General features: G+C 30.7%; 7 protein-coding genes across 9 annotated transcripts; 4 read left to right on the forward strand and 3 right to left on the reverse strand.

Moving 5' to 3' along the window:
- Positions 1-80: 80 nt before the first annotated feature.
- Positions 81-5,592, reverse strand: GluProRS (Glutamyl-prolyl-tRNA synthetase). Its single transcript, XM_035081079.1, has 5 exons — positions 5,344-5,592; positions 5,057-5,236; positions 3,166-4,958; positions 2,833-3,066; positions 81-2,290 (listed from the first exon to the last, which is right to left on the reverse strand). The coding sequence occupies exons 1-5, from the start codon at positions 5,384-5,386 to the stop codon at positions 254-256; spliced, it is 4,287 nt and encodes a 1,428-aa protein (XP_034936970.1). The 5' UTR covers positions 5,387-5,592; the 3' UTR covers positions 81-253.
- A 115-nt stretch (positions 5,593-5,707) lies between these two features.
- LOC118065657 (glyoxalase domain-containing protein 4) lies at positions 5,708-7,422 on the forward strand. Its single transcript, XM_035081090.1, has 6 exons — positions 5,708-5,964; positions 6,046-6,095; positions 6,328-6,593; positions 6,673-6,828; positions 6,948-7,123; positions 7,185-7,422. Exons 1-6 carry the CDS (start codon positions 5,875-5,877, stop codon positions 7,311-7,313), a joined length of 867 nt encoding a protein of 288 aa, XP_034936981.1. The 5' UTR covers positions 5,708-5,874; the 3' UTR covers positions 7,314-7,422.
- Positions 7,423-8,621: 1,199 nt separating this feature from the next.
- Positions 8,622-12,041, forward strand: LOC118065654 (poly(U)-specific endoribonuclease homolog). The gene is made up of 5 exons (XM_035081086.1): positions 8,622-9,008; positions 9,088-9,402; positions 9,464-10,847; positions 10,934-11,351; positions 11,492-12,041. The coding sequence occupies exons 1-5, from the start codon at positions 8,930-8,932 to the stop codon at positions 11,723-11,725; spliced, it is 2,430 nt and encodes an 809-aa protein (XP_034936977.1). The 5' UTR covers positions 8,622-8,929; the 3' UTR covers positions 11,726-12,041.
- Positions 12,042-12,533: 492 nt separating this feature from the next.
- Positions 12,534-13,761, reverse strand: LOC118065662 (uncharacterized). The gene is made up of 2 exons (XM_035081095.1): positions 13,165-13,761; positions 12,534-13,093 (listed from the first exon to the last, which is right to left on the reverse strand). The coding sequence occupies exons 1-2, from the start codon at positions 13,231-13,233 to the stop codon at positions 12,854-12,856; spliced, it is 309 nt and encodes a 102-aa protein (XP_034936986.1). The 5' UTR covers positions 13,234-13,761; the 3' UTR covers positions 12,534-12,853.
- A 1,796-nt stretch (positions 13,762-15,557) lies between these two features.
- On the reverse strand, positions 15,558-20,148 carry MED31 (mediator complex subunit 31). 2 transcript variants are annotated; one of them, XM_035081099.1, is made up of 5 exons: positions 20,036-20,148; positions 19,722-19,836; positions 19,546-19,635; positions 19,106-19,425; positions 15,558-15,694 (listed from the first exon to the last, which is right to left on the reverse strand). In XM_035081099.1, the coding sequence occupies exons 2-4, from the start codon at positions 19,786-19,788 to the stop codon at positions 19,109-19,111; spliced, it is 474 nt and encodes a 157-aa protein (XP_034936990.1). In that variant the 5' UTR covers positions 19,789-19,836; positions 20,036-20,148; the 3' UTR covers positions 15,558-15,694; positions 19,106-19,108. The 2 variants fall into 2 exon arrangements, with proteins under 2 accessions (XP_034936990.1, XP_034936991.1); XM_035081100.1 differs by lacking the exon at positions 15,558-15,694 and adding an exon at positions 15,882-15,900.
- On the forward strand, positions 15,690-19,174 carry LOC118065664 (organic cation transporter protein-like). 2 transcript variants are annotated; one of them, XM_035081098.1, is made up of 8 exons: positions 15,690-15,925; positions 16,009-16,347; positions 16,492-16,739; positions 16,825-17,090; positions 17,262-17,532; positions 17,717-17,958; positions 18,031-18,206; positions 18,279-19,174. In XM_035081098.1, the coding sequence occupies exons 1-8, from the start codon at positions 15,791-15,793 to the stop codon at positions 18,549-18,551; spliced, it is 1,950 nt and encodes a 649-aa protein (XP_034936989.1). In that variant the 5' UTR covers positions 15,690-15,790; the 3' UTR covers positions 18,552-19,174. The 2 variants fall into 2 exon arrangements, with proteins under 2 accessions (XP_034936989.1, XP_034936988.1); XM_035081097.1 differs by having other exon boundaries at positions 17,169-17,532; positions 18,279-19,172.
- A 138-nt stretch (positions 20,149-20,286) lies between the features above and the next one.
- LOC118065648 (lysine-specific histone demethylase Su(var)3-3) lies at positions 20,287-22,739 on the forward strand. Its single transcript, XM_035081077.1, has 9 exons — positions 20,287-20,451; positions 20,514-20,736; positions 20,810-20,961; positions 21,039-21,317; positions 21,411-21,587; positions 21,693-21,956; positions 22,061-22,198; positions 22,268-22,341; positions 22,583-22,739. The coding sequence occupies exons 1-9, from the start codon at positions 20,428-20,430 to the stop codon at positions 22,737-22,739; spliced, it is 1,488 nt and encodes a 495-aa protein (XP_034936968.1). The 5' UTR covers positions 20,287-20,427.
- The last annotated feature ends 465 nt before the right edge of the window (positions 22,740-23,204 follow it).

Raw genomic sequence — 23,204 nt, forward strand, 5'->3', positions numbered from 1 at the left:
AACGTAAATTTAAATAAATGTACAGATTCAAGTATAAAATATAATCATGAATTTTTAATTATAAGTTATTTATTTTTTATTCAAAGTTATTTGTTTACATACCAAAAATATGAATATTATCATTACAAACAAAAATCCGAGTCTTCCAAAAAAAATGTCAATTAACTTTTAATTCACATACAAAGAGTTTGAAGTTGGAAGAAGTTCTTAGCAAATTTTAACAATATAAGCCTTCAACTATTTCAATGGAGTTTTAATAGCTACGTCCAAATAGAGTCCAAAATTGAACCTTTTTACCACAAGCAGGACGTATACATTTCAAATTATCCAATTTTTCATCTTTGGGTTGACTAAATGGAACACAAAGGCTTTTAGCTCCCATGGCAGCAGCACCAGGCTCTTCACCAGGATCTTCCTTAGCACTATCTTTCTTAATAATATCCTCACATTCCATATCCCCGCAGAATGGAGCCAATATTAAATTTTTGTCATCTAATGTTCCACAGAAATTACTCCAGTTTTTACAGATCTTGGTATGCGAGTCTAAATCTAATTTCGCATTATCAAACATGTTTTTCTGTACCTTGTCCAATAGATCAATAATAAAGTTATGAGCATGATTACGATTAGCTGTTAATCGTTGACCGTTATCTCTTCTCACTAATGTTATTTGTGATTTTTCTAAATCTTTGAATCCTAACTCGATTCTCAAGGGAACACCTTTGAGTTCCCAATGATTGAATTTCCATCCTGGACTATAGTTATCACGATAATCTCCTTTAACTCGAATAATTCCATCTTTTTTCAGTTCGTTTTCAAGTTTAAGACATTCAGACATTAATTTGTCTCTTTCTTCAGTAGTTGTTGATGCTGTTATTCCACATGGAATAATAATTGCTTGAACTGAAGCTACTTTTGGTGGTATAACTAATCCTTTATCATCTCCATGAACCATTACCATCACTCCAATAGTTCTTGTGGTAATTCCCCATGAGTTTTGATAAACAAAAGTTTTCTCACTACCTTCTACAACACCTTCTACTTTTATATCAAACATTTTTGAGAAATTTTGGCCCAAATGATGACTTGTAGCACCTTGAATTCCTCTTCCACTTGCTGAAATAAAGGCTTCAACAGTTGTAGTGTAATCACCACCAGCAAATTTTTCTTTTTCAGTTTTTCGACCTCTAACTACTGGGATGGCTAGTAACTCTTCATAAATCCTTGCATAAAGCTCTAAAATTGTGAGAACTTCCTCATCAGCTTCGGCTTTATTTAAAAATGCTGAATGCCCTTCTTGCCATAAAAATTCTCTTGTTCTTAAAAATGGTTGAGGATGTTTGAACTCCCAGCGGACAACGTTGTTCCATTGGTTCAATTTTAGAGGTAAATCTCGATGCGATTTAAGCCATTTTGCATATGCAGGATACATAACAGTTTCAGAAGTAGGTCGGATTGCAATTGGTTCAGCTAAATCTGATTCTCCGGATTTTGTTACCCATGCAACTTCTGGAGCGAAATCAGCAATATGTGTTTTTTCACGTTCTAGAGCAGATTTACTCACAAAAATAGGAAAATAGCAATTTTGAACACCTAACTTTTTTATTTCAGAATCGAAAAAGTCTTTAATAACGTCCCATATGGAATAACTCCAAGGACGTAGTATATAGCAGCCGGAAACATCATAGTACTCAATCATTTCACCTTTAGTTATCACCTGAGAATACCAATCTGATAAATTCTCACTTTTCTTAGCTTCTAAACCTAGTCTTGTACCTGTTTTTAAATTGTCGGCTGTTTCTTTAGGTTTTTCTTTCTTTTCTTCTTTTACTTTTTGTTTCTTCGCTGGTTCCGCTGCTTTAGATTTTTTCCCTTTATCTGCTTCTGCTGCTGCTGGTTTCCATTCTTGACCCGTTAATGTTTTATAATCATTTTTCAGTGATAATAAAACCTTTACTTCAGTATCAATTTTAGCTTTATCAGCTTTCTCAGATTTTAATTGACGTACCTTATTACCTTGATCTGTAATCTTTTGATTTAATATTTCTGCGGTCTCGTTCGTCATTGCTGTTGGTTTTATTTCAATATCCGGCTTCCAATCAACACCAGTTAAACTTTTGAACTCACTCTTAAGTGATAACAATGTTTTTACCTCAGCGTCAATTAATTTTTTGTCCGCTTTATCACTTTTCAATTGTCTTACTTTATTTCCTTGATCTTTTATTTTTTCAGATAGTAAATTAGAATCTGTCAATGATGCAACTTTCTCCGAATTTTCTTTAGAAGTAGTCTGTAACAGAATGAATGAACGTTAGATCGCTCTATTAAAGTTAACTGTATTGCCTGATCGCCTACTCAACGCCGATTAACATGACATTGAAAAACCCCTCCCACTTACTTTCTTCTAATTCAAGAATTTGTATACTTTCTTTTTTATTCTACTGCCATATGGGAGAGAAAAAGATTAATAAGAAAAATGATCACGTGTTGAACAATGACTCCATTTGTAAAGGCCATTTTTTCCGCATTGTTTATCAACCGATAACGTTGCTACCATAACTATCAGCTATAATTTTAATCCTTTCAGAGAAGGATATCCACGTGACAAATCATGTGATTCATAATATTTCTTATTATTCAGAAGAAAGAACGTTACTGTGTGGTTTGAAAAAAGATAAATCAATTTATTTTTTGATTGATTATCGATCAATGCAATTTGTTCATTGACATCGATTAAAAATATGAAATAAATTTATTACATCTATTCTCTTGATAGAAAGAGAATCTAAAATGATTTATTTGAAGATTAGAAAATATATGTAAGTTACTTACCACTTTCTGTGATTTATTATCAACTTCTTTGGTTGTAGCCGTTGTTGATGATGTAGAAGTTGTAACGTGACCATCTGGTACAAAGAAAAGTATTAATGGACGCACTCGAGACGTCAAGTCGCTCATTGGAGCATAGGGAACGTCACATCGGAAAAATCCTTTTCTTTGGAGTTGAATAATTTCTCCTTTCTTCACCCTTTTTAATTCTGCTTCTCCTAACAATTTGACCTCTTTCTAAAAACATGAATTAATTATAAAATGAATATCAAGTTTTTTACATAAGAAAAAGATTTTATTTTTAAAATGATAGTAATTGATAATCCAATGAATTACCCTAGTATCTTTAGCTACGAAGTCTTTGAAATCATCGTCTTTCGCTAACAATGGTTTGGTGATGATATGATCAAAATAAACTGCAACACAGGGAATAAAACTGGAATCTTCATTTTCTTTATCTTCATCATCAACTGCTAACCATGTTAATTTCACTGTATTTTTAAAATCTTTATTGTCGAGATTCAAATCAGCGTCAATGTCAACAATTTTTCCATTGTCTCTTTTAATATTGGTAATCATCAAATTTCCCCAATTGATGAAAGTAGCATTTTCTTTAACTTTAAGAGTTTCAGCATCAACTCTTTCAATAAAAATTTTTTTGTTTATTAATACTTTTTTAGTTCCTTTTGTAGGATCTTTTGGATGATTTTGTGCATCTATGAAATCTCTTTTTGCTCCTTTAACATTTACTACAACTAAATCATCTTCATTTAATGCAGTGTAACGAATAGCAATTGGATCAATAATTTTTTTGTTAAAAGCCCATATTTTATCCCATTCCATAAAGACAACAGCTTTGGAACTTCCTTGAGAAATGATAAATTGTTTTAATCCTTCTACAGTTAACCCATGTCGTAAAATTCCTCTTACAGTAGGTAATCGAGGATCATCCCAACCAGAAACTAATCCATTTTCCACAAACCATGTTAATTTCCGCTTTGATAAGACTGTATGGGTCATATTTAAGCGCGAGTATTCCCAAATATAAGGACGGCGTAATCCTAGAGCTTCTATAAACCAATAAAATTGAGGATCACGATCATGATATTCAGTTGTACGTAAAGTATGTGTTACGTTTTCAATTGCATCAACTATTGGACAAGCGAAATCGTAAGTAGGATATACATTATATTTTCTATCTGTTTTAGGATGCGGTTCGGGTTTACAACGATAGATTGTTGGATCTCGCATGCACCCATTGACAGATTGATAGTCAATTTTAGCTCGTACACAGCATTCTTGACCCTTTGCACTGCCTTTCTTCATTTCTTCCCACAATTCTAAATTTTTTTCCACCGAATTGTCACGATTGGTACTTGGAAGTTTTTGCTCACGTTGTTCTTTCATCGTCAGTGCCGGAGTATCATCGACAAATGCTTTTCCTTCTTTAATTAATTTTTCACAGTAGTCTAACATTAGATCAAAATAATCCGAAGTATGGGTAAAGCGATCTGGTTTAATTTCTAACAGCTTTAAGTCCTCTAGGATCTCTTGTTCAAATTCTACAGACTCTTTGGCGGGATTTGTATCATCAAACCTCATAATTAATTGTCCTTTAAATTTATCAGCATAGTACTGATTTAATAAAGCCGCTTTAGCATGTCCAATATGTAAATATCCAGAAGCTTCCGGTGGAAAACGTACAACAACTTTTCCCATTTCTGCTCCCTCTAGTTCTTCAAACTTTCCTTCTTGTTTTCTACCGGTAGATGCATTTGATTTTTCTTTTGGCTTTTGTGTTTGATTATTTTTCTTCTCAGTTTTTTTACTTGTTGAAAATATATTCACAATATTAATTACTTTTTCCACGATAGGATGGGATTTCATTTGTTTATACCAACGATTCAAATGAATATATTCAGTATCATTGGCATAATTCATTTTGAACAGTGCTGAAAATGTATAAATATCAGCTAAAGTTAATTTTTTAGCTACCAGCCATGTTTTCGTTGTTAATGCATCATTTAAATATTTTAAAGAGTTAGCATTAAACTCAAAATTTCTCAGAGATTCATTACTTAAAGATAACCAACTATCCACTTGAGTTCTATCTGTAATTTCATTTCCACCTAGAAAAAACATATGCAATAATAGAACAAACTGTTATTATTAAACAAAAGAATTCTCATTAATCGATTTCAATTAATTAAAGAATGTTTTATTTTACCATATAAATTGTTGTCACTAGTTCTGGCTAAATAACGTCCAACGTTGCAATCATCATCACAAATAACTTGATCATTCATTAACAGCTGCACATTACAAGCTAACTTCCATGGTTTGGGGTATTCTATATTTATATTTATCTTCTTATGTTCTGATAATAATTCAGTCACGATCAAAGATCCTTGAAATATAAGATTTAATTAAATATTGTTATATATTAACTCCAAAATGTTTTCAATGAATTATTAAAAACAATATGAAATATGATTGATAAAGAAATACTCATACCAATTGGGGGATCCTGAGTATTAGCAGTAAGCTTAAGACTCATTGTTGAAATCGTTAATCAGTGATTTTCTGTTAAACAATTCTTTATTGAACAGTATACTGTTACAGTTATAATAACTAGATTTAAAGTGATGAAATTTTTCCAGAATGTTAGGTTAGAACGTGTCCACCGGCATACGAGAAATGCACACAAATACTTTGACACACATTCATCGACGATGTACATGTATGTACATATGTACACCGTACATACGGCAGGGAAAAGTCATTTTTTTCTTCTGTAGCTTCATAAAATTAGATTGGTGACTTATAGGAACTTTTGGTTAGGTAGTTGGTAGACTGTATGTTTGAAATTGATAAACCCATTGGAGTAGTTTTTTTTACTACCAGGTTGTTATAATCATAATAATACTTACTATTCACGTGATTGTCAAAGTATGTAATTTTATGCCGACAGCACCTTTCTACATTTATTCCTTAGACGTTTTGCTCTGGAAGTAATTACCTAACGATAATAAAAATCTTGTCAAAATGGTGACAGCTCGTGCTTTACATTATGTATTTAAAATACCAGATCGTCAATTAACAGCCAAGTTTTATCGAGAAATATTAGGCATGAAAGTAAGTACATTTACTTTCTTTAGAAATTTATTAAAATCCAGTAAATCTCAGTTGTTAATTATTATTTTATTGCATCACAAGGTGCTGAGACATGAAGAATTTTCTGAAGGTTGTGACGCAGCTTGTAATGGGTAAATATTAGTCATCTAATAAGCTACAAGTTATCTTTGTATTTACTATAGATATCAATGTTAAGATTTATTCGAAAGATTTGTTATTTTTCATTGAAATTAGAGATGTTGAACTACTTTTGAATGATCATAGAAATTACTTTTTTATCATTAATTTTTTCTGATAGATGCTTTGATAGATGCATTCATACTATTCATCTATCCTAATGAGTTTTATGTTTAATCTTTCAAGGCCATATAATAATCGCTGGAGCAAGACAATGATTGGATATGGTCCCGAAGATACGCATTTTGTTATTGAATTGACCTACAATTATGGAATTAACCATTATGAATTCGGAAATGATTTTAGAGGAATTACTATTCGATCAAGTGAAGTAATTGAACGAGCTAAAAAGAATAATTGGCCAATTGAGAAAGAAAATGAGCTTTCAGTACTTAAAGCACCTGGTGGATATAAGTATTATATTATTGATGAGCCCCAAAGTGATGATAAAGGTGGGAATAGAATATTTCATATATTTGTGACATCTATTATTCTTCTAAATTCTTATTATGCATCATTTTTTGGAATCAGATCCTGTTGAAAAAGTTACTTTATCAAGCTCTAATCTTCAACGATCTCTCGCTTATTGGAAAGATATTTTGAGCATGAAAATGTATGGCAAAAGCGAAAAGAGTATCCTTTTAGGATATGGAGATAATCAAGCAAAATTGGAATTTTATGATATTGGTAATTTTAAGCTATGTTATATTGTCGAATTAAAAATAAAACTGATGGAAGTTTTATTAGAGTAATTATATTAGAATGAATAATTGATATTCGATTGATATGAAATTGTTTTACAACAGGAACTGAAGTGGATCATGGAAAAGCTTATGGCAGAATAGCATTTTCAATTCCACACGCAGAACAACCGTCAATTCAACAAAAAATCAAAGAAAGTGGCAATAAAATACTTACAGATTTGATTACATTAGATACACCTGGAAAAGCATCTGTTCGTGTCATAATTTTGGCTGATCCTGTAAGTTTTGAACATAATGTGATGTTAAATAATAGTAAATTATAATAAATAATTTTTTTAGGATGGTCATGAAATTTGTTTTGTGGATGACGAAGGTTTTCGTCAACTTTCTGTTCCTGATTATCCAAGTGAAGCTATTTTAGACAGATACATTGCTAAAGAAGCCAATATGAATACCACAAATGTTTAACTTTCTTTACCTATGGTAGACAAGATCAGAATTATTGGAGCTTTAATTGGATAATAACTGCTAAGAATTATAAATTATATTAAAAATTAATAAATTCAGGTAAAATGATTGAATAATTTTTTTGAAAAAATATTTAAAACGTTATTTTCTGAGTAATTGATCGAAACTATAAATACATATGTCTTAAAATTTAAATAGTTAAATATATCATATATTTTGTCATAATTTGTTAAAGAATTTTATAAAAGTTTTCATCTTTTTATTGAACAACGTTTTTAATACTTGATGCATAATATATTGATCTAAAAATAAAATATGAAAAAGATTGAATAAAAGTGAATTGAATTCTGTCAGTATTAAATAAATACAATTTTATGATTATAATTTTTTCAATTAATTTTCATGTTTTGACTATTTCAGCTGTAAAGGTATTATTATCATTATCATTCATTGTCATTAAATCCCATTATGGAGTATTATTTGTAGTTCAGGGCATAGTAATTTCATTAACATGTTTTCGTTATCTTAATGGATTATTTGTTGAGTAATTGAAATGACAGATCAAATAGTAATTTATTTTATGAATTTTCATCCAGATGATTCACAATAAAACTTTTATGTAAAAAATTAAATAAATAATAAGCAGGAAATAGTTTTTCTATGATAATAGACTAATTTTAATCAGAAGTTAATATAGAATTACGTATTATTTATCCTCTATGATGTCATTCAGATATATTTTCTTGGAAAGCACTAATTTCTCGAATCTGCTAATAAAAATAAAATATATTTCAGTACACATGAACACGTCATCATATTTTCCTAAAAATCAAGATTAAGACAATCACATACTTTTATTCAGAACGCATTAGAAAAAATCCAAATATGATTAATTTTTAGTAGTTGACTCATAAAAAGTTTTCTATTGTCAGTTCTTAATATTTGTAAAGATAACACGATTCAGTTACCATAAAAATAATTGAGCAACGGAATTCAGCAGTAATAATTGTGTGAGAAATTATTAAACGCTTCAGATAACACACATCTGTCACCATAAAATTGGTAAATTGTTCACTCATACACATATATGTACATATATATGAATTGATGTAATAAAAAAAATACCAGTCTATTGTGTCAATTGGTTGAGATTGTGTCTCCAGTGATATTTTTGTGTTTTCAACAGAATTAATTTTTTTCTATTGGTCTTATTTTAATAATTCCCGTTTTTGCCAATATTAATTGATATTTATAAGGATAAATAAAATATTATAAAGTTATATAATATTTTGTCTCCAGGATTTAAATGATTACAACGTAAATAAAAAAAATTCAATAAATCAAGAAGCTGTTGATTTTGATATTGATTTGTTGTAGCAATCGTCGTATTACGTTCCACTGATATTGCGGAAAGTAAACATATAGCTGATAAAAGGTCAATTAGGTCAGAAAATTTAATGAAAAATTTATAGTGGGAGAATCCCTAGAAGTGTTTGATCATATCCAAATACATTAGAATATCTCAAAGTGAAGTAATAAAGCATCATCTATATATAATTTTCAAACGTCAGAATATGTTCAGTTTCTATTTATCGTTCATTAACTGAGGTCACAACATGTTTGCATCAATTAGTGATCGAAAAATTATTTCTATTATTGTGTATGCTGCTATAATTTTAATTGTTAGTGATATCGGTTAGTATTCGATTACATCTATTGTTACGTTTAATATTCGTTGCTGAGAAATTATTTATTATTTCATTATTGTTTAAAGATGTAAGTGAAGCAAAATGGGGAAGATCTGGCGGGGGGCGTATAAGCAGTTCTCGAGGAAGTTTTGGAGGAAGTAGATCATCAGGTAGATCGAGAACTCCAGTTTCTCGTCCACCCGTTTATCATCCACCTCCACCTCGTCCTCCTTCTCGACCATCTTATCCAAGTGCACCACCCATAAATCATCCAATTTCTCATCCTCCTATATCATCTCCTCCACATCCGAAGCCTTCAGCTCCTAATTCGCCGCCATTAAATTCTAAAGATAGCAGTAACATTTTTATACATCAAGAAGGAGGAGGTCGTCCCAAACCTCGTAAGTAGATAAATTTTTTTTATAATATATTCAGTGATAAAATTTAAATCAATTTGTTTAGCTCTTAATCATGATGTTCATCAAACATCACCTGTAAAACCAGGAGAATCAATTAATAAAGTTAATATGCCAACATCACAAAATGTACCTATTGGATCACCGTCAAATAATTATCCACCCTGGGCAAATCCATCTGCAAAACCTGGATCTGTTCCTCCAATTGGATCTCCATCTGCACCTTATCCAAATACTCGCCCTATTGGGACACCGTCAGCTTCAGCACCATATCCAGCTAACCATCCAGTAGGAATGCCACATCCATCAAACCCATCTACTGGAATATCTTCTGCACCATATCCAAATTCTCATCCAGTTGGAATGCCAAAACCTTCCAACCCAAATACTCCCATAGGTTTTCATCCTCCTGGACACTCAACAAACTCGATAGGTCAACCACACCAAGCTCCAACACTTGGCAGCGGCGTTCCCCATTCTCCAGGACATGCACCAACTAATTATGGACCACCACCTGTTTATGGAGCACCTTCAGGAACCCACGGTGGTTATGCACCTCCACCACCTTATTCTGGTGGTTATTATAATAATCCAGGAATGAATTATCATCCACCAGCTTATGGACAACCTCCAAGTTATCATCAATCTATTGGAGCTGGTCAGCCTACTTATATGCATCCTCCAGCATATGGTGGAGGAGGATCTCAACCTTTTGTACCAGGTCAAAGTGTTATTGTTCTTCCTAATGCACCTAAAGAACCAGGACTAGGATCCATGGTGAAACAAGCTCTGGTATTTTCAACAATTAATGCTGGTGTTAATAGACTAATAAATGGTGCTCCTCATCATCACTGGCATGATAGTTCTTATCATCCCAGCAATCCTACTGGTTCAACATCAACAGTCACGAATAATACCACAATTATTAATAATAATTACGGAGTACCTGATGGTCAACAAATCGGAACGTCAAGTGGTCCTTATCCTAATCAGTTCCCGAGTTCTTCAAATAATTATCCATCTAGTAATCCAAATTATTATCCTGGTGGATATAATAACAATAATAATAATAATAATCCTAATAGTGCTAATACTCCTAACAGCTTTCCTACTCTTAATCCTGGTAATGCTCCTGTTGGAAATAATAATATTAATAATGGAAACAATTTTCCAAATCGAATATCTGGCAATGTTGGTACCAATTATAACAATACTAATCAATTCAATGGAAACTTAAATAATGGAACTACTACTTCTCCACCCGAAGAAGTCATACCAGTAACTTATTATATTTCTGAAGATGAATTATATAATTTAACTGAAAAATTATTTGCTCAAAATGAATTAAAAACAAATCAACGACTATATGTTTTGAATTTACAACAAAAAGTCTCGAATGTTTCGAATGTCAAGGATGAGTCACCAAATCCGTGAGTATTAGATTCATTAAATAAACATTTTAATAATCATAATAAAAATTTAAAAAATAAAATATTATTGATATAACTTTTTTTAGATTATTTTACTTGGATACTGCAGCATATTCCCATCCTACAATTTCTGTATTACGTGAAATGTATGAAAATTATGAATTTAATTCAACAAAAAAAGAGAATACGACCAAAAGTTCTAGAATGAAGGAAAGTTTACTTATTGATACATTTTTAACTACTGATGTAATGACTTCAGCGATAAAGTGGCTACAAGAAAAATACTACATTGAACCCGATGACTTTGAAGTCAAAGATTCATTGAGACACACATGGTTTACTAAAATGGATGGCTATACATCAGGATTTGAACGAATTTTCATGGCTGAATGGTATCCAGGTCCCAGTCTGTTAGGTGGACAAAATTGGATTTATTTTGATCACGAAGAGTATCAGAAAAAACTCAATTATCTTTCATATGTTGATAAAGTAAACATTAATAATGTAAGTTAACATAAAAATAGTTCACATAATTTTTATACTAAGGCAAACATTTTATTATTTCTTTTACACATAAATATTAAATTCTATGACATACAATTTTCAATAAATAAATAAATAAATTAATAAAAATATTTTTTTAGGATGTTTCCTTGGTAAAAGTGAACATTGAGATGGCTGGAGTAGTTAAACCGAATGTAACAATGCTAATTGGTACCCCTCCAGAATTAGAAATGGCTTTGTACACTGTCTGTTATTATGCTAGACCAAATGACATTTGTCCAGTAAAACTTGGAGGAGTCAAATTCAACATGTATACACATAGCTTCCGTTACTTTGGCAAGGATCTTATGGATTTAGGAATTATTATATTCTGATCCGACATGGAAAATCAAAAAGCCACTCCAAGAAAGGAACAATATCATTGTAAAAAATATTTAGAATAGAATCATATAGGTACATTAAACCAAAAATGTCCACTGGATATTCTAGAGTTCTAGACACTTGTAAGTCTGTGTATTTACATTCAATCGATTTGAACTATAAAAAATTATTATTAAATAAATATAAAGATTTTTTAATTATGATTGTTACAAAAAGTTCTACTTACAGCTAAGCAAATGATGGTTAAACCGATGATGATGTAACTTGTATTCATCTTGATAATAATATTTTTATATCAATAACATAAAATTTCTTGAATTATTAATTTAACTAATTTTTACTTTATCTCAGAATGATTTCGTTTAAACTACACTTCTTCATCAAAAATTCTAGATTAGAATAATATGAGAAGGAACCTTTCTCGATGATACTTTAATAAGTTATGTTTAAAAATTATAAATACACGACTTATTTTATATGTTCTTGCATCCCTACTTTTACTGATTTCATTCAAGATAAAATTTAAAAAATATACTTGTAACATCCTACACACTTTTGAAATAGTTCAATAGTAATAAATCCATAAAAAAAGAAGGTATTAGGGCTAACTAAAAATTTCTTTTTTCATAGTACATACCTGAAAGTTGAGTTATTAAGTATTTTTTTATTATGTTATTATCCCTTCAAGAAGGAATATTGATAATTCATTTCTAAGAAATATATTTTGTAGTTCTATTTTTAATAAATTTATAGACCCGATAAGTTTAACCATTTAATTTCACAAAAAATATCCAGTTAGGTTTCCATGTCATAAATCAATTTTAAACGGCATCAAATTGAACGTATCAGGTCACTGTTAACGATTTGTTATAATCAAAGCAAGAGAGATAGGGATTAAGATTAATTGTTTATTATTAAACAATAATTATATACATACTGGTAACAATTATTTGATGAAATAAATAATATAATTTAAGTTAATTATTTAACTATCTAGCGAATTCCTTCGAGACATAGAATCAATTAAATTTCATTATTATTTATTGATATAATTTTAATTTTGGCAAATTAATTCTGTGCTCAAGAGAAGTTTTTATAGTCAAAATAATATTCAATTGGTTTTAAAATATATCTGATCCATAGTCATCAAAAACATCTCCATAATCATCATAATCTTCAGCTCCTGGTGGAACAAAAATTCCTCCAAGGAAGCCAGCTAATCTATCACCATATCCCATAGATGCTGCAATACCGAAGATGAGTCTCATTACCACTAGCCTAATGAAATTAGGAGCATTAGTCTCTTTTTGTTGAAGTGCAAACTGTTTTAGTTTTGCTCTTTTACATTCTATTGAACTTAGCTGTAAAAAAATGCATATTAGCAGAAACAGAAATTTTTAATTGACTAGATTTTTAAATATAAATTACTTACAAATGAATAAATAATGATTGTCATGATGAATAAATACTTGGTATTCATGTGAATGAATGATTTCTTCATTTTCCAAATTGAGCTGTCAATAGACAGTATAGACCAATAGATGATTGAATTATGAAGTCCTTAATGGTCTTGAGGGATGATTAATTTCATAGAATAAGAAGTCGACAAAAAAAAGAAAATCAAAGATGACGTGAGTACTTCCTGTATTAATTCCGGTCTTTAAAAGGCGCTTGAAGGAAACAATAGCTTGTTCGATTTCAATGACTCAAGACAGTAGCCGTTTAATACTTAAAAGACGGACAATCGTAATAAATTATACTTATTTTTCTCTTCTATTCCATTGTCCAGAGAATGGATTGAAGGAGGCTCTGATGCGTAAGCTCCGTGAAAGATGACTGAACCACACCGTTGTTATATGTTATTACACCTGTATCACCTTTACTTTTTACTTGTTTTATATTTTTCTTAACTTAATCTCTTCCTTATTGCTTTCAATTTGTTTAGCGTTCCTTGATACTATGGAACTAATGACTTTGATGACTGTCTATTATTGAAACAGAAAACGCGACTGATGATATTCACGCTATACTAAAGTTATTCCCCAGTAACGGGACATTACGAAAAAAGGCATTCAGGCCAACGTCAAGTCTCGCCTCTTTAGTCAAGTACGATACCTGAAGTTTAAATATATTGATTGTCACTTATACTTAGTATTAGAATTGAATGTGGTTAACGTTTGTTCAAGAATTTTTTTTTACTTATATAGAATGTCAATAGTAAGAGTTGGCTTAGATTACTATTTTGTGGTGTTAAGCAACATTCTATAAAAAAATATGTACTCTCTAATTTTTGTAGATTAACTTTACTGTTTGGTTCTACTCGTTCTATTATTCTAATAGTTTATTTCTATGAATATAAATATATTTTATTAATACTGAGTTTTCATTATTCCACATTGCGTCCTGAATCTTCATATCACACCTGTTGCAATGACTAAGAATCTCAAATTAAATTACATTAATTAATCATTGTATTCATGTAGATGTATTATTAATGATTAATTTTTTATACCCCTAGAATTATAAATATTCTTTACTACATTAAAAATAAATAGCCTATTAAAAATGAATCTATGAAATCGTTAATGGAATAAACCATTATCGATAAGTATTTAAATGTCTAAAGTGAGTACAGGAAAATGAAATATCAACAGAACGTGAATAGAGGATGAAATAGACAGATAAATTAGCATAGAACTAGCAATATACAAGAGTCAGAGATGTATAACAGGATTTGTTGAACGAAGTGTTATTTAATATTATTGCTGCAGGTGCTGAGTAGTACATGAAGAGGAATAAAGAATATGGAGTGGACAATGGAGGAAAGAAAACATAAGAGAAAAAATGATGAGTAAACGATGGGCTAAAGAGAATGTATGAGAAGCAGGATGCGTTCAAGACCGGACGTTACTGTTCAAGAATACGCAAGCAGTTCTAGAAATGAAGGAAATCGATTCTTGTACTTTATTTAATGCGCATTCTTGGAGGTATTACTAAATAATTGTTAATATCTAAAAAAAAGGTCACTTTGATAAACGATATTGTTCAAAAATTATCCATTCATAGACAGCAAATAATTACTCAATTATCTTAAATACAGAAGTGTCATTTTTATCAATAAATTTAATCTATAAATATATGATCATTAAAACCACTTTTTTGTCTCATATCGTTAGAATTTAAACAGAACAGTTTAACAATATTGTATTTAACATGTATTGAATTGGAAGAAATAGATTGTATTCATGACGGTTAATGGCAAAAGTGTAGTAATCAATAAAGACTGTTCAACACTTCTATGGCATATGTATTTTCATTTTGCGAGACAGTTAATGCAACAATGCGGACCTAGGTAAATACAATTCTGAGAGAGTTCTTCGACCTGGCACGTTATCTAACATCAAGCACGTCTGCGTACAGTACATTGAAGAATACATGCAAGCATTATATTCCTGCTGCACCTGCGCCAACTCAACACGACATGCATTTATCTTGTTTGTTTTACACGAGTACCCAACATAAAATGTATTCTATAATGAACTTTGTCATTTATGTCATTCATTAGCTCATCTAAAAACAAACGTTTAAAGTAATGTATTTTTATTTATTTATAATTATAAAATTTTTTATAATAAAAAATATTTTAATATGATTAAGAACACAGGACGATTCTAGGATGCATAAAATCGATTCTAAGAATTGGGTCTTATGTAAAACGTGTGAAATATTCAGATGGAATGAAGAACAATCGAGATGCCGATTGAAATGTGCTTTGGAACGCCGGTAAAGCTGTTAATTGAACGATACGAGAAGCTGCTCTTTTCTGTCCTTCTTTATCAATGCGGTGGAGTTCCTCCCTGTGTGCGGTCTTTTGCTCAGAAAATTCTGCTTCATTCAGTGCGTGCTTCACTCCCACCGGTGACACTTAGCCCACGCTCACGCCCAACGTACCATCTTATAACCTACGATCAAAAGAAATCTTTTAAAATAACTACAAGAAAAAAGTGATTTTATTATATACACATAAAAAAAATTAATTCATATGATTATTTACCAATATGTTGATAGAAGATTTAAAAGTGGGATGTTTTCAAATAGCATTATTATTTCTTCTTGGGATAAATTACATGATAGTTGCCATGAGTCATAATTTATCAGTTTACCATAACTATACACCAAAATTTTATTGTGAGGTAAATAAATTTAATAAATAAAAGACAATTTTTTACTTGACATTTAAATAGGTAAATTAATGTTAATCATTCTTTATTACTAGTCATCAGATGGGGTAAATAAAACCTATGGTTGTGTTTCAAATCCATCCAATAATCTGAATTCAAATTCATCGATGATGATTAATAATCAAGTTTTAACATTTTGTACGAGTGAATACATATTTTCAACGGAATATGGTGAAAGAAGTACTGTGACTGATTGGGGGTTAATATGTGAAAGAAGTTACTTGAAAGATCTCAGTGTAACTATTTATTACGTGGGTGTATTGATTGGTGCATGGATCGCAGGAATTTTAACAGATCGGATTGGACGACTTCCGGTTCTTGCACTTTGTTTATATACTCAGGGAACAATGGCTGTAGCTACTTATATTGTTCAGGTAATATTTATCTGTGTATAGACATTCTCCTTCTTTAATAAGTATTGGAATAATATTTTTATTCAACAAACAATTATTGATTGTTAAAATTCTTAATTAGATTAAAAGCCTAATCTGAGTAATTGTTAAAAATATTTTCAACAGAGTTATCCAGTCTTCCTTGCACTTCGAGGTCTTCAAGGAGTTTTTGCTCAGGGATTACAAAGTTCCACGTATATTTTGGTTCTTGAATTATTTCCCGCAAAGTTTCGAACATTAGTGTCCTCAGTAATGGGTGTTGCGTGGGTTTTAGGATTATTATTACTAGCAATTCTCAGCTATATCATTCCAGATTGGAGGATACTTCAACTAGGAGTTTCTGTTCCAACTGCAACTACAGTTCTTTATATATGGTAGCTTTTTATCTCTATAATAAATTTTAATGAAAATTACGTTATAATTGCTATAATAATTGATAATTACTATTTTGTGATGCAGGATAATTCCTGATTCACCAAGATGGTTGATAGCAAAAGGAAAAACAACTGAAGCTGATATATCTTTGGAAAAAATTGGAAATTACAATAATTGTTGTTGTGGAAATAAATCCAGAAGAGAATTAGTTGCTGAGAATAGTGAAAATGCTACTCCCATTAAATTGGAAAGAAAGTCTCAGATTTTTAGTAACGACGAAAAAGATCCAACTGAAAGTGAAGCTGTGAATTTGTTGACACCAACTACTTCTTCGAATCGCAGTTCAAGACGTAAGCATTTAAGATAAAAATAAAATTTAATATTATACTTTATTATAAATAAATTATCAATTTCAATAAAAAATTTAGGTGTAAGTTTAAAAGTTATATCACAAAATTTAGAAAAAAGATTATCAAACCCTACATCAGAAACACTTATTGAAACATCTGATGTAAAATTAGATAAAGTTGAAGAACCTTTAAAAAGAATAAGCCATTGTGGTTCTGATGTTATTTCTCCGAATGAAGAAAATCAAGAAGAACAAATTGCTCGTGTTGAATATCAAATTATAGATAATAACTTAATATCAGATGAGAAGATTGAAAGTACCGAAGTAAAGAACGAAGAGAAAGCAGAAACGAAAGAAGTTTCTAATTCGAAAATTAGTAATAAATGTTGCTCATCGGACAATAAACTTTTTATAAAATATGGAATGATTATATCATGCCAATGGTAAGTTTGATAAAAAATGTATGGAATAGATAATGCATGAAGATCAATTAAATTGATGTTTGTAGTAATTCGTTTTAAGTGATGAATATGACTTAAGTAAAAAATCTTGAGAAGTACATGTTATTAATTATTGATTGTATAGACAGTAGTAAAGTTTTTTCTATTTTAATTATTTTTTCTCTAGGTTATCAGTGTCTGTGATGAATTCTTTAATAATACGTTTCCTGCCTAATGTAGTGGAAAATAGACACATAAATTTTGTAATAGGCGGTATTCTAGAGCTTACAATTTATGTGGTAATTTATTTTATTTTGTCAAGACACGGAAGACGTTTACCAATGGGTGTTTGTCAAACGCTGAATAGCGTGATTTGCATCGTGATAGCTGGGCTGGTATTCCTACCACGCGTAACGGCATTTTGGATTGGTAGAAAGACTAGTTGTCCACGATGTAACCTTACAAGTTAAAGAATTCATTAAAAATCCTAATTTATTTCAGGTTCGATGAAAATAATTTTGCTCTTGTTAGGTAAACTAACAGCTGTGAGTACGTTTGCAATAATTTATCTATATACCATTGAATTATTTCCAACCGTAGTACGAGCTACTAGCTTGGGATTGTGTGTGATTGTTAGTACTATTGGCAGTATAAGTACACCATACATTTTGCTATTGGTAAATATCGATAAATAACTACCTTTGAATAGTTCTAAGAGTTGAAATAATTCTAAATCTTCTATTTTTTAGGCAAATAATGCATCAACAGGTCTATTTATTTTTGCTGGATTATTGTGTCTTACATCAAGCTTGCTCTGTATTGCTCTACCAGAAACTCTTGGTAATTATTTACCTGATAATTTTCAGGACATGAGAAATTTAGGAAAAGTTGAATTGATTAAATCCAATAATATGGATGATGGAGCATCTGAGAGAGAAATTTTGAGAGAAAAACTTTTCTCAGAAACATGGGTTGATGCTGGCAATGGCATAATCGTTAATTTTAATGAAAATAAAATCTAAAGATTTTTTACTCTACTTTTTTTTATATAATTTTATCTTGAATTGCCAGAGTTCATCATATTTTCACTGCATAGTTTTTATCAGTGATAAAATATCAAAAATTTATAGCCATAAAACTTGTAACTGATCATTTATGATCTTCAAATAGTATTAAAATATCAAGAAAAGGCCGTGCTGTTAGAAAAAGTAACGATAAGAACTAGAATTGTAGGATTTATACTTAAAAATAGTTATTTTGTATATATTCGTAATTTTCTTATGTAATATTAAGACTTAGGCAACCAAAGTACTTAATTAGAATAGTTATATATTTTTTAAGTAATATTAATTAATGTTTGTACCTAAGTAAGCATTAAGTTATTCAGAATTAATTTATTTTTTATTAATTTTTAAGGAGTAATTTTAATATAGATTTTTTTATGTACAGTAAAACAATTAGACTTGTTGAAAAAATGATTAATAGTCTAATAAACAGCAAATATTATTCAGTAAATCGAATGGTTCCTATTACATCTTAAAAAATATTGAAATTTAAAAGCAAACTGTTTCCGTACCTCTTAAGGAACTTTAGGTTGTACAATTCCATTATTTTGTGGATTAGTATGCTGTGACGTTTGCTCGGCTGCTGCTTGCAGCAATCTTGTTCTACGTCTTGTGTAATGTTGCCATAGTAAGATTTGTTGATCATCAATAAACTTAGTACATTGTGAATTCACTACTTCACGTCTAAAATGCTCATATTGTAGCAAATCAAGGAAATAAAGACACATTGGATATTTTAAATACTTGGCATATTCAGGTTCTTTCCAATATAACAGATATTTGAGGTAGTTGATAAATGATGAGTCTTTGAAGTAGCCACGTTGTGCCAGAACTGTAAATATTCCAATTTTCATTATTGATTCAGCGATAAATTTAACTACAAGTTATTTTAGAATCATGGTTCAGTTATAATATCTTATTTTTTAATTTTTTTAAATCCTGCATTACTTACAATTCAAGTAGTTAGGGTTTGCAAGACATTGTACAAATTCTAGTTCAACTTGGAAACGTATCCTTTGTTGATCGTCGGTTTCTAGTCCACCTGAAGAATTCCAATAATTAATTTTAAGAATCTCTTTTTTCAAATACTTAATAAAAGGTACAGATATTATATTTGGATTTTTTTACCGTTCATTCCGATGAAAGATGGTTTACGGCCTTTTATGTAATTTGGTGGATCATCCAAACGATTCATATTATTCTTACAGTAAAAAGAAATGTTCTTGATTTTTATATGTTTCCACTGTGATGTTGTTAAAACCATCCATGATATTTGAAAAATTGTCAAATACAATAATTATAATACATTTCCAAGTTTATTTACATTGTTACCCTCGTTAATTGAAGGTTAAGTAATTAAGTTTCAGAAATATTAACATTTATATTATAAAATTAGCTTAATCAACATAATAAATAAAATGAGATTTATAGAAGTAACCTACCGAACATTTTAGTAACTATTCATGATTCATTAATAACTTTTTTATTACAAAAAATTATTTATAATATAATCACACGAATGTCTATCAATAACACAAATATTTTTGTTTTTTTCTCTTCAAGTTGGTATTTTTATACCAACAAAAGTATTTGATGGTAACAACGACATCTACTTTATTTGCGGCAAATTCTGATTATCGACAGAGACAAGAAACGAATTGCAGCCGCCATTTTTACTAATGGCGTAGTTTATTTGTGTTCTAATAGCGTTGTGCGTCTCGGTTGTTTCATAGTCACTGTTTTATGCCGGTTTAATTGATCAAAACAAACAGAAATTCATCGTGACAATTGTCGTGAACTTTTTTGTAACAAATAATTTATAAACTATCACAAAATGAGTCGCCGAAAACGTGCGAAGGTATATATTAAGAATTGTTAGATGAGTTATGATGATTTCAATGTTTTTATGTTTATTAACAGGTTGAATATCGAGAAATGGAGGAAAAATATAATCAAATAGAAGATGAAAATACGTCAGACACATCTGAAAAATCTAAAACAGGACTTGGTACTCCTGAGAAAAAAAATCCATCAGAGTTACAAAAAAATGCAGATGTTTCTGCACCTCCACCTGTACAGTCTACTCCAAAACTCGAAACAAAAGAAGAAGATGATCAAGACAGTGATCATGAAGATCCTCATGGTAAGATAATGGATTGTTTAATATAATTTTTTTCTATTTATACTCATTTCGAGTATATTTTTTTCTCATATAGTGAAAGAGCTTTTAAATGGATTAGAAGGAGCTGCATTTCAAAGCCGTTTGCCTTTTGATAAACTAACATCAACTGAAGCTGCGTGCTTTCCTGATGTTTCATCTGGTCCACCACAAACACAAAAAGTTTTCTTGCACATAAGAAATAGATTGGTAAGGATTTATTAAACTTTTTTTGTGTGTGCTCGTATAATAGTTTCAATGATACGAATTTCTTCAATGTGTTTCAGTTACAATTGTGGCTAGAAAATCCTAAACAACAATTAATTATTGAAAGTGCCTTACCAGCTGTTGAAGCACCTTATAATAGTGATCCTGTACTCACTAGAAGAGTTCATGCTTTTTTAGAACGCCATGGATTTATTAATTTTGGAGTTTTTAAAAGATTAAAACCAATACCTACTAAAAAATTAGGTAAAGTTATAGTTATTGGAGCTGGTATTGCTGGGTTAGCAGCTGCTCAACAAATGCAACAGTTTGGTCTAGAAGTGATAGTATTAGAAGCACGAGTAAGTTGATCTTAACTGTTTATTTTTATCATTTTTTTGCAAGAATATTTTAGAGTAATTGAAAAGTTGATAACTTTAATCGGTTTATTTTAGGATAGAGTTGGAGGAAGAATTGCGACATTTAGAAAATCTTCTTACATAGCAGATTTAGGTGCAATGGTTGTTACGGGACTTGGAGGGAATCCAGTTACGACTTTAAGTAAACAGATTAACATGGAATTGCATAAAATAAGACAAAAATGCCCTCTTTATGAAAGTGATGGTCAAACAGTGAGTGTTTTTTTCAATAGAATATTTATAACAATGTATGAAAAATAGATTAAAAATAGTTATCTCTAATGTTAAATCATCTATAAAATTTTTATATTATTTTAGGTTCCAAAAGACAAAGATGAAATGGTGGAGCGAGAATTTAATCGATTACTTGAAGCCACATCATATCTTTCTCATCAGCTAGACTTTAATTATGTTGGTAGTACAAGTTCCACTGGGCAATCAGGTAATACGAGACCAGTTTCCTTAGGACAAGCTTTAGAGTGGGTAATTAGACTTCAAGAGCAAGGTGTCAAACAACGTCAAGTAGCCCACTTGCGCTCTGTGCTTTCCCTCCAAGGCAGACTTATAGCGAACCAGCATCGAGTAATTTATTTCTCCATATTTACTTAGCCTATATATTTTTCTGTTTTTTTTTTTAAACTAAGTAAAGATTGTAATTAACTATTATCAATTAAATTTTATTACAGATGATTGCTATAAAAGAAAGGTTAACTGAGTTGAATGAATATTATAAAGAAATGATGGCCAACAGATTGGTTGTCCGTGATATTACTCAAGAATTTGTATTTCGTTCGAAACTTCGTGATTTGCATAATGCTTGCAAGGTAGGATAATAAGTTAAGAAATAATTTATGGGATCAAATGATTAATTAACATTTATTTTACTATCTCAGGAGTGGGATCAGCTTGCTGAACAGCAGAAAGAAATAGAAGCAAAGTTGCAAGAGCTAGAAGCTTCTCCTCCAAGGTAGCATAATTATTAAACTTTTTTTTTCTATTTTATTCATTTAACATCATTTATGATGATAATACATCGCTATAACGCTCGTTAAAAAATTAAATTCACAAGGTTGAACGTGATTTTTTCAACCATCAATTAAATTAAAATGATACACTTACCTCTAAATGATATCACGACAATCGATAAAGTCACGTTAATTCCTACAGTCTTAATAATTTACTATAATTAAAGTTATACTGCATTTTAGTGACGTTTATTTATCATCGAAGGATCGGCAAATACTCGACTGGCATTTCGCAAACTTGGAATTTGCCAATGCAACTTCACTATCGAATCTGAGCTTGAAACACTGGGATCAGGATGACGACTTTGAATTTACGGGGAGTCATCTAACTGGTGAGTAATGAAAATGGAATTAAATTAAACGGTTTCAACGATAGTCGCATGTGTGTTAGAAAAAAAGACATTGAGTCTTAATTGAATTGGATATGTGAAATAAATTTCCCGTCTCGTGACGTTAAATTGGAAGGCGTACCGCTAATCGAGCCGCGAAAGGCCACGGTCGAAGGGGCCAGCGACCCTGCATACTGAAGGGTAGTGTAATCCATGTAGAGTATTCGTGTAAGGCAGTATGTACTGGCGCAACATGTATGCGGTACTCTCTCCCGGAGTTCCGGAGAAGATACTGCACTCCGGGGAAGATTGTGTAGATAACGCGTGAATTATTCCCGCGCTGCATCCCTCTTTACAGGTACGCGATACCCTCCTTTCCTTCTCGTCTCTTCCTCTTGCCAGTAGACCGGTGTCTTTCCTCTCTCCCACAATTCCGCGCCCAAGTTGACTTTATCAACCTTATTAAAAACCGATAG

Source organism: Chelonus insularis, unplaced genomic scaffold, assembly GCF_013357705.1.
Source record: "Chelonus insularis isolate UGA/USDA-ARS -01 unplaced genomic scaffold, ASM1335770v1 contig_319_pilon, whole genome shotgun sequence".
Classification (NCBI taxonomy): domain Eukaryota; kingdom Metazoa; phylum Arthropoda; class Insecta; order Hymenoptera; family Braconidae; genus Chelonus; species Chelonus insularis.

Excerpts from the sequence above, each read along its gene's own strand:
- GluProRS (XM_035081079.1), bottom strand. The coding sequence starts at position 5,386 with ATGAGTCTTAAGCTTACTGCTAATACTCAGGATCCCCCAATTG. Across the intron at positions 5,237-5,343 it reads TACTCAGGATCCCCCAATTG|GATCTTTGATCGTGACTGAA; the intron begins GTATGAGTATTT and ends TTATATTTCAAG. Across the intron at positions 2,291-2,832 it reads ATAATAAATCACAGAAAGTG|ACTACTTCTAAAGAAAATTC; the intron begins GTAAGTAACTTA and ends ATTCTGTTACAG.
- LOC118065657 (XM_035081090.1), top strand. The coding sequence starts at position 5,875 with ATGGTGACAGCTCGTGCTTTACATTATGTATTTAAAATACCAGATCGT. Across the intron at positions 6,096-6,327 it reads TGTGACGCAGCTTGTAATGG|GCCATATAATAATCGCTGGA; the intron begins GTAAATATTAGT and ends TAATCTTTCAAG. Across the intron at positions 6,829-6,947 it reads ATTGGAATTTTATGATATTG|GAACTGAAGTGGATCATGGA; the intron begins GTAATTTTAAGC and ends GTTTTACAACAG.
- LOC118065654 (XM_035081086.1), top strand. The coding sequence starts at position 8,930 with ATGTTTGCATCAATTAGTGATCGAAAAATTATTTCTATTATTGTGTAT. Across the intron at positions 9,009-9,087 it reads TTTAATTGTTAGTGATATCG|ATGTAAGTGAAGCAAAATGG; the intron begins GTTAGTATTCGA and ends TATTGTTTAAAG. Across the intron at positions 11,352-11,491 it reads ATAAAGTAAACATTAATAAT|GATGTTTCCTTGGTAAAAGT; the intron begins GTAAGTTAACAT and ends ATATTTTTTTAG.
- LOC118065662 (XM_035081095.1), bottom strand. The coding sequence starts at position 13,233 with ATGAAGAAATCATTCATTCACATGAATACCAAGTATTTATTCATCATG. Across the intron at positions 13,094-13,164 it reads CAATCATTATTTATTCATTT|CTAAGTTCAATAGAATGTAA; the intron begins GTAAGTAATTTA and ends ATTTTTTTACAG.
- LOC118065664 (XM_035081097.1), top strand. The coding sequence starts at position 15,791 with ATGTTGATAGAAGATTTAAAAGTGGGATGTTTTCAAATAGCATTATTA. Across the intron at positions 17,091-17,168 it reads TTCGAATCGCAGTTCAAGAC|GTGTAAGTTTAAAAGTTATA; the intron begins GTAAGCATTTAA and ends TAAAAAATTTAG. Across the intron at positions 17,533-17,716 it reads ATGATTATATCATGCCAATG|GTTATCAGTGTCTGTGATGA; the intron begins GTAAGTTTGATA and ends TTTTTTCTCTAG.
- MED31 (XM_035081099.1), bottom strand. The coding sequence starts at position 19,788 with ATGAATCGTTTGGATGATCCACCAAATTACATAAAAGGCCGTAAACCA. Across the intron at positions 19,636-19,721 it reads ATCTTTCATCGGAATGAACG|GTGGACTAGAAACCGACGAT; the intron begins GTAAAAAAATCC and ends GGAATTCTTCAG. Across the intron at positions 19,426-19,545 it reads AAACCCTAACTACTTGAATT|TTCTGGCACAACGTGGCTAC; the intron begins GTAAGTAATGCA and ends GAATATTTACAG.
- LOC118065648 (XM_035081077.1), top strand. The coding sequence starts at position 20,428 with ATGAGTCGCCGAAAACGTGCGAAG. Across the intron at positions 20,452-20,513 it reads GTCGCCGAAAACGTGCGAAG|GTTGAATATCGAGAAATGGA; the intron begins GTATATATTAAG and ends GTTTATTAACAG. Across the intron at positions 22,342-22,582 it reads CTAGAAGCTTCTCCTCCAAG|TGACGTTTATTTATCATCGA; the intron begins GTAGCATAATTA and ends ACTGCATTTTAG.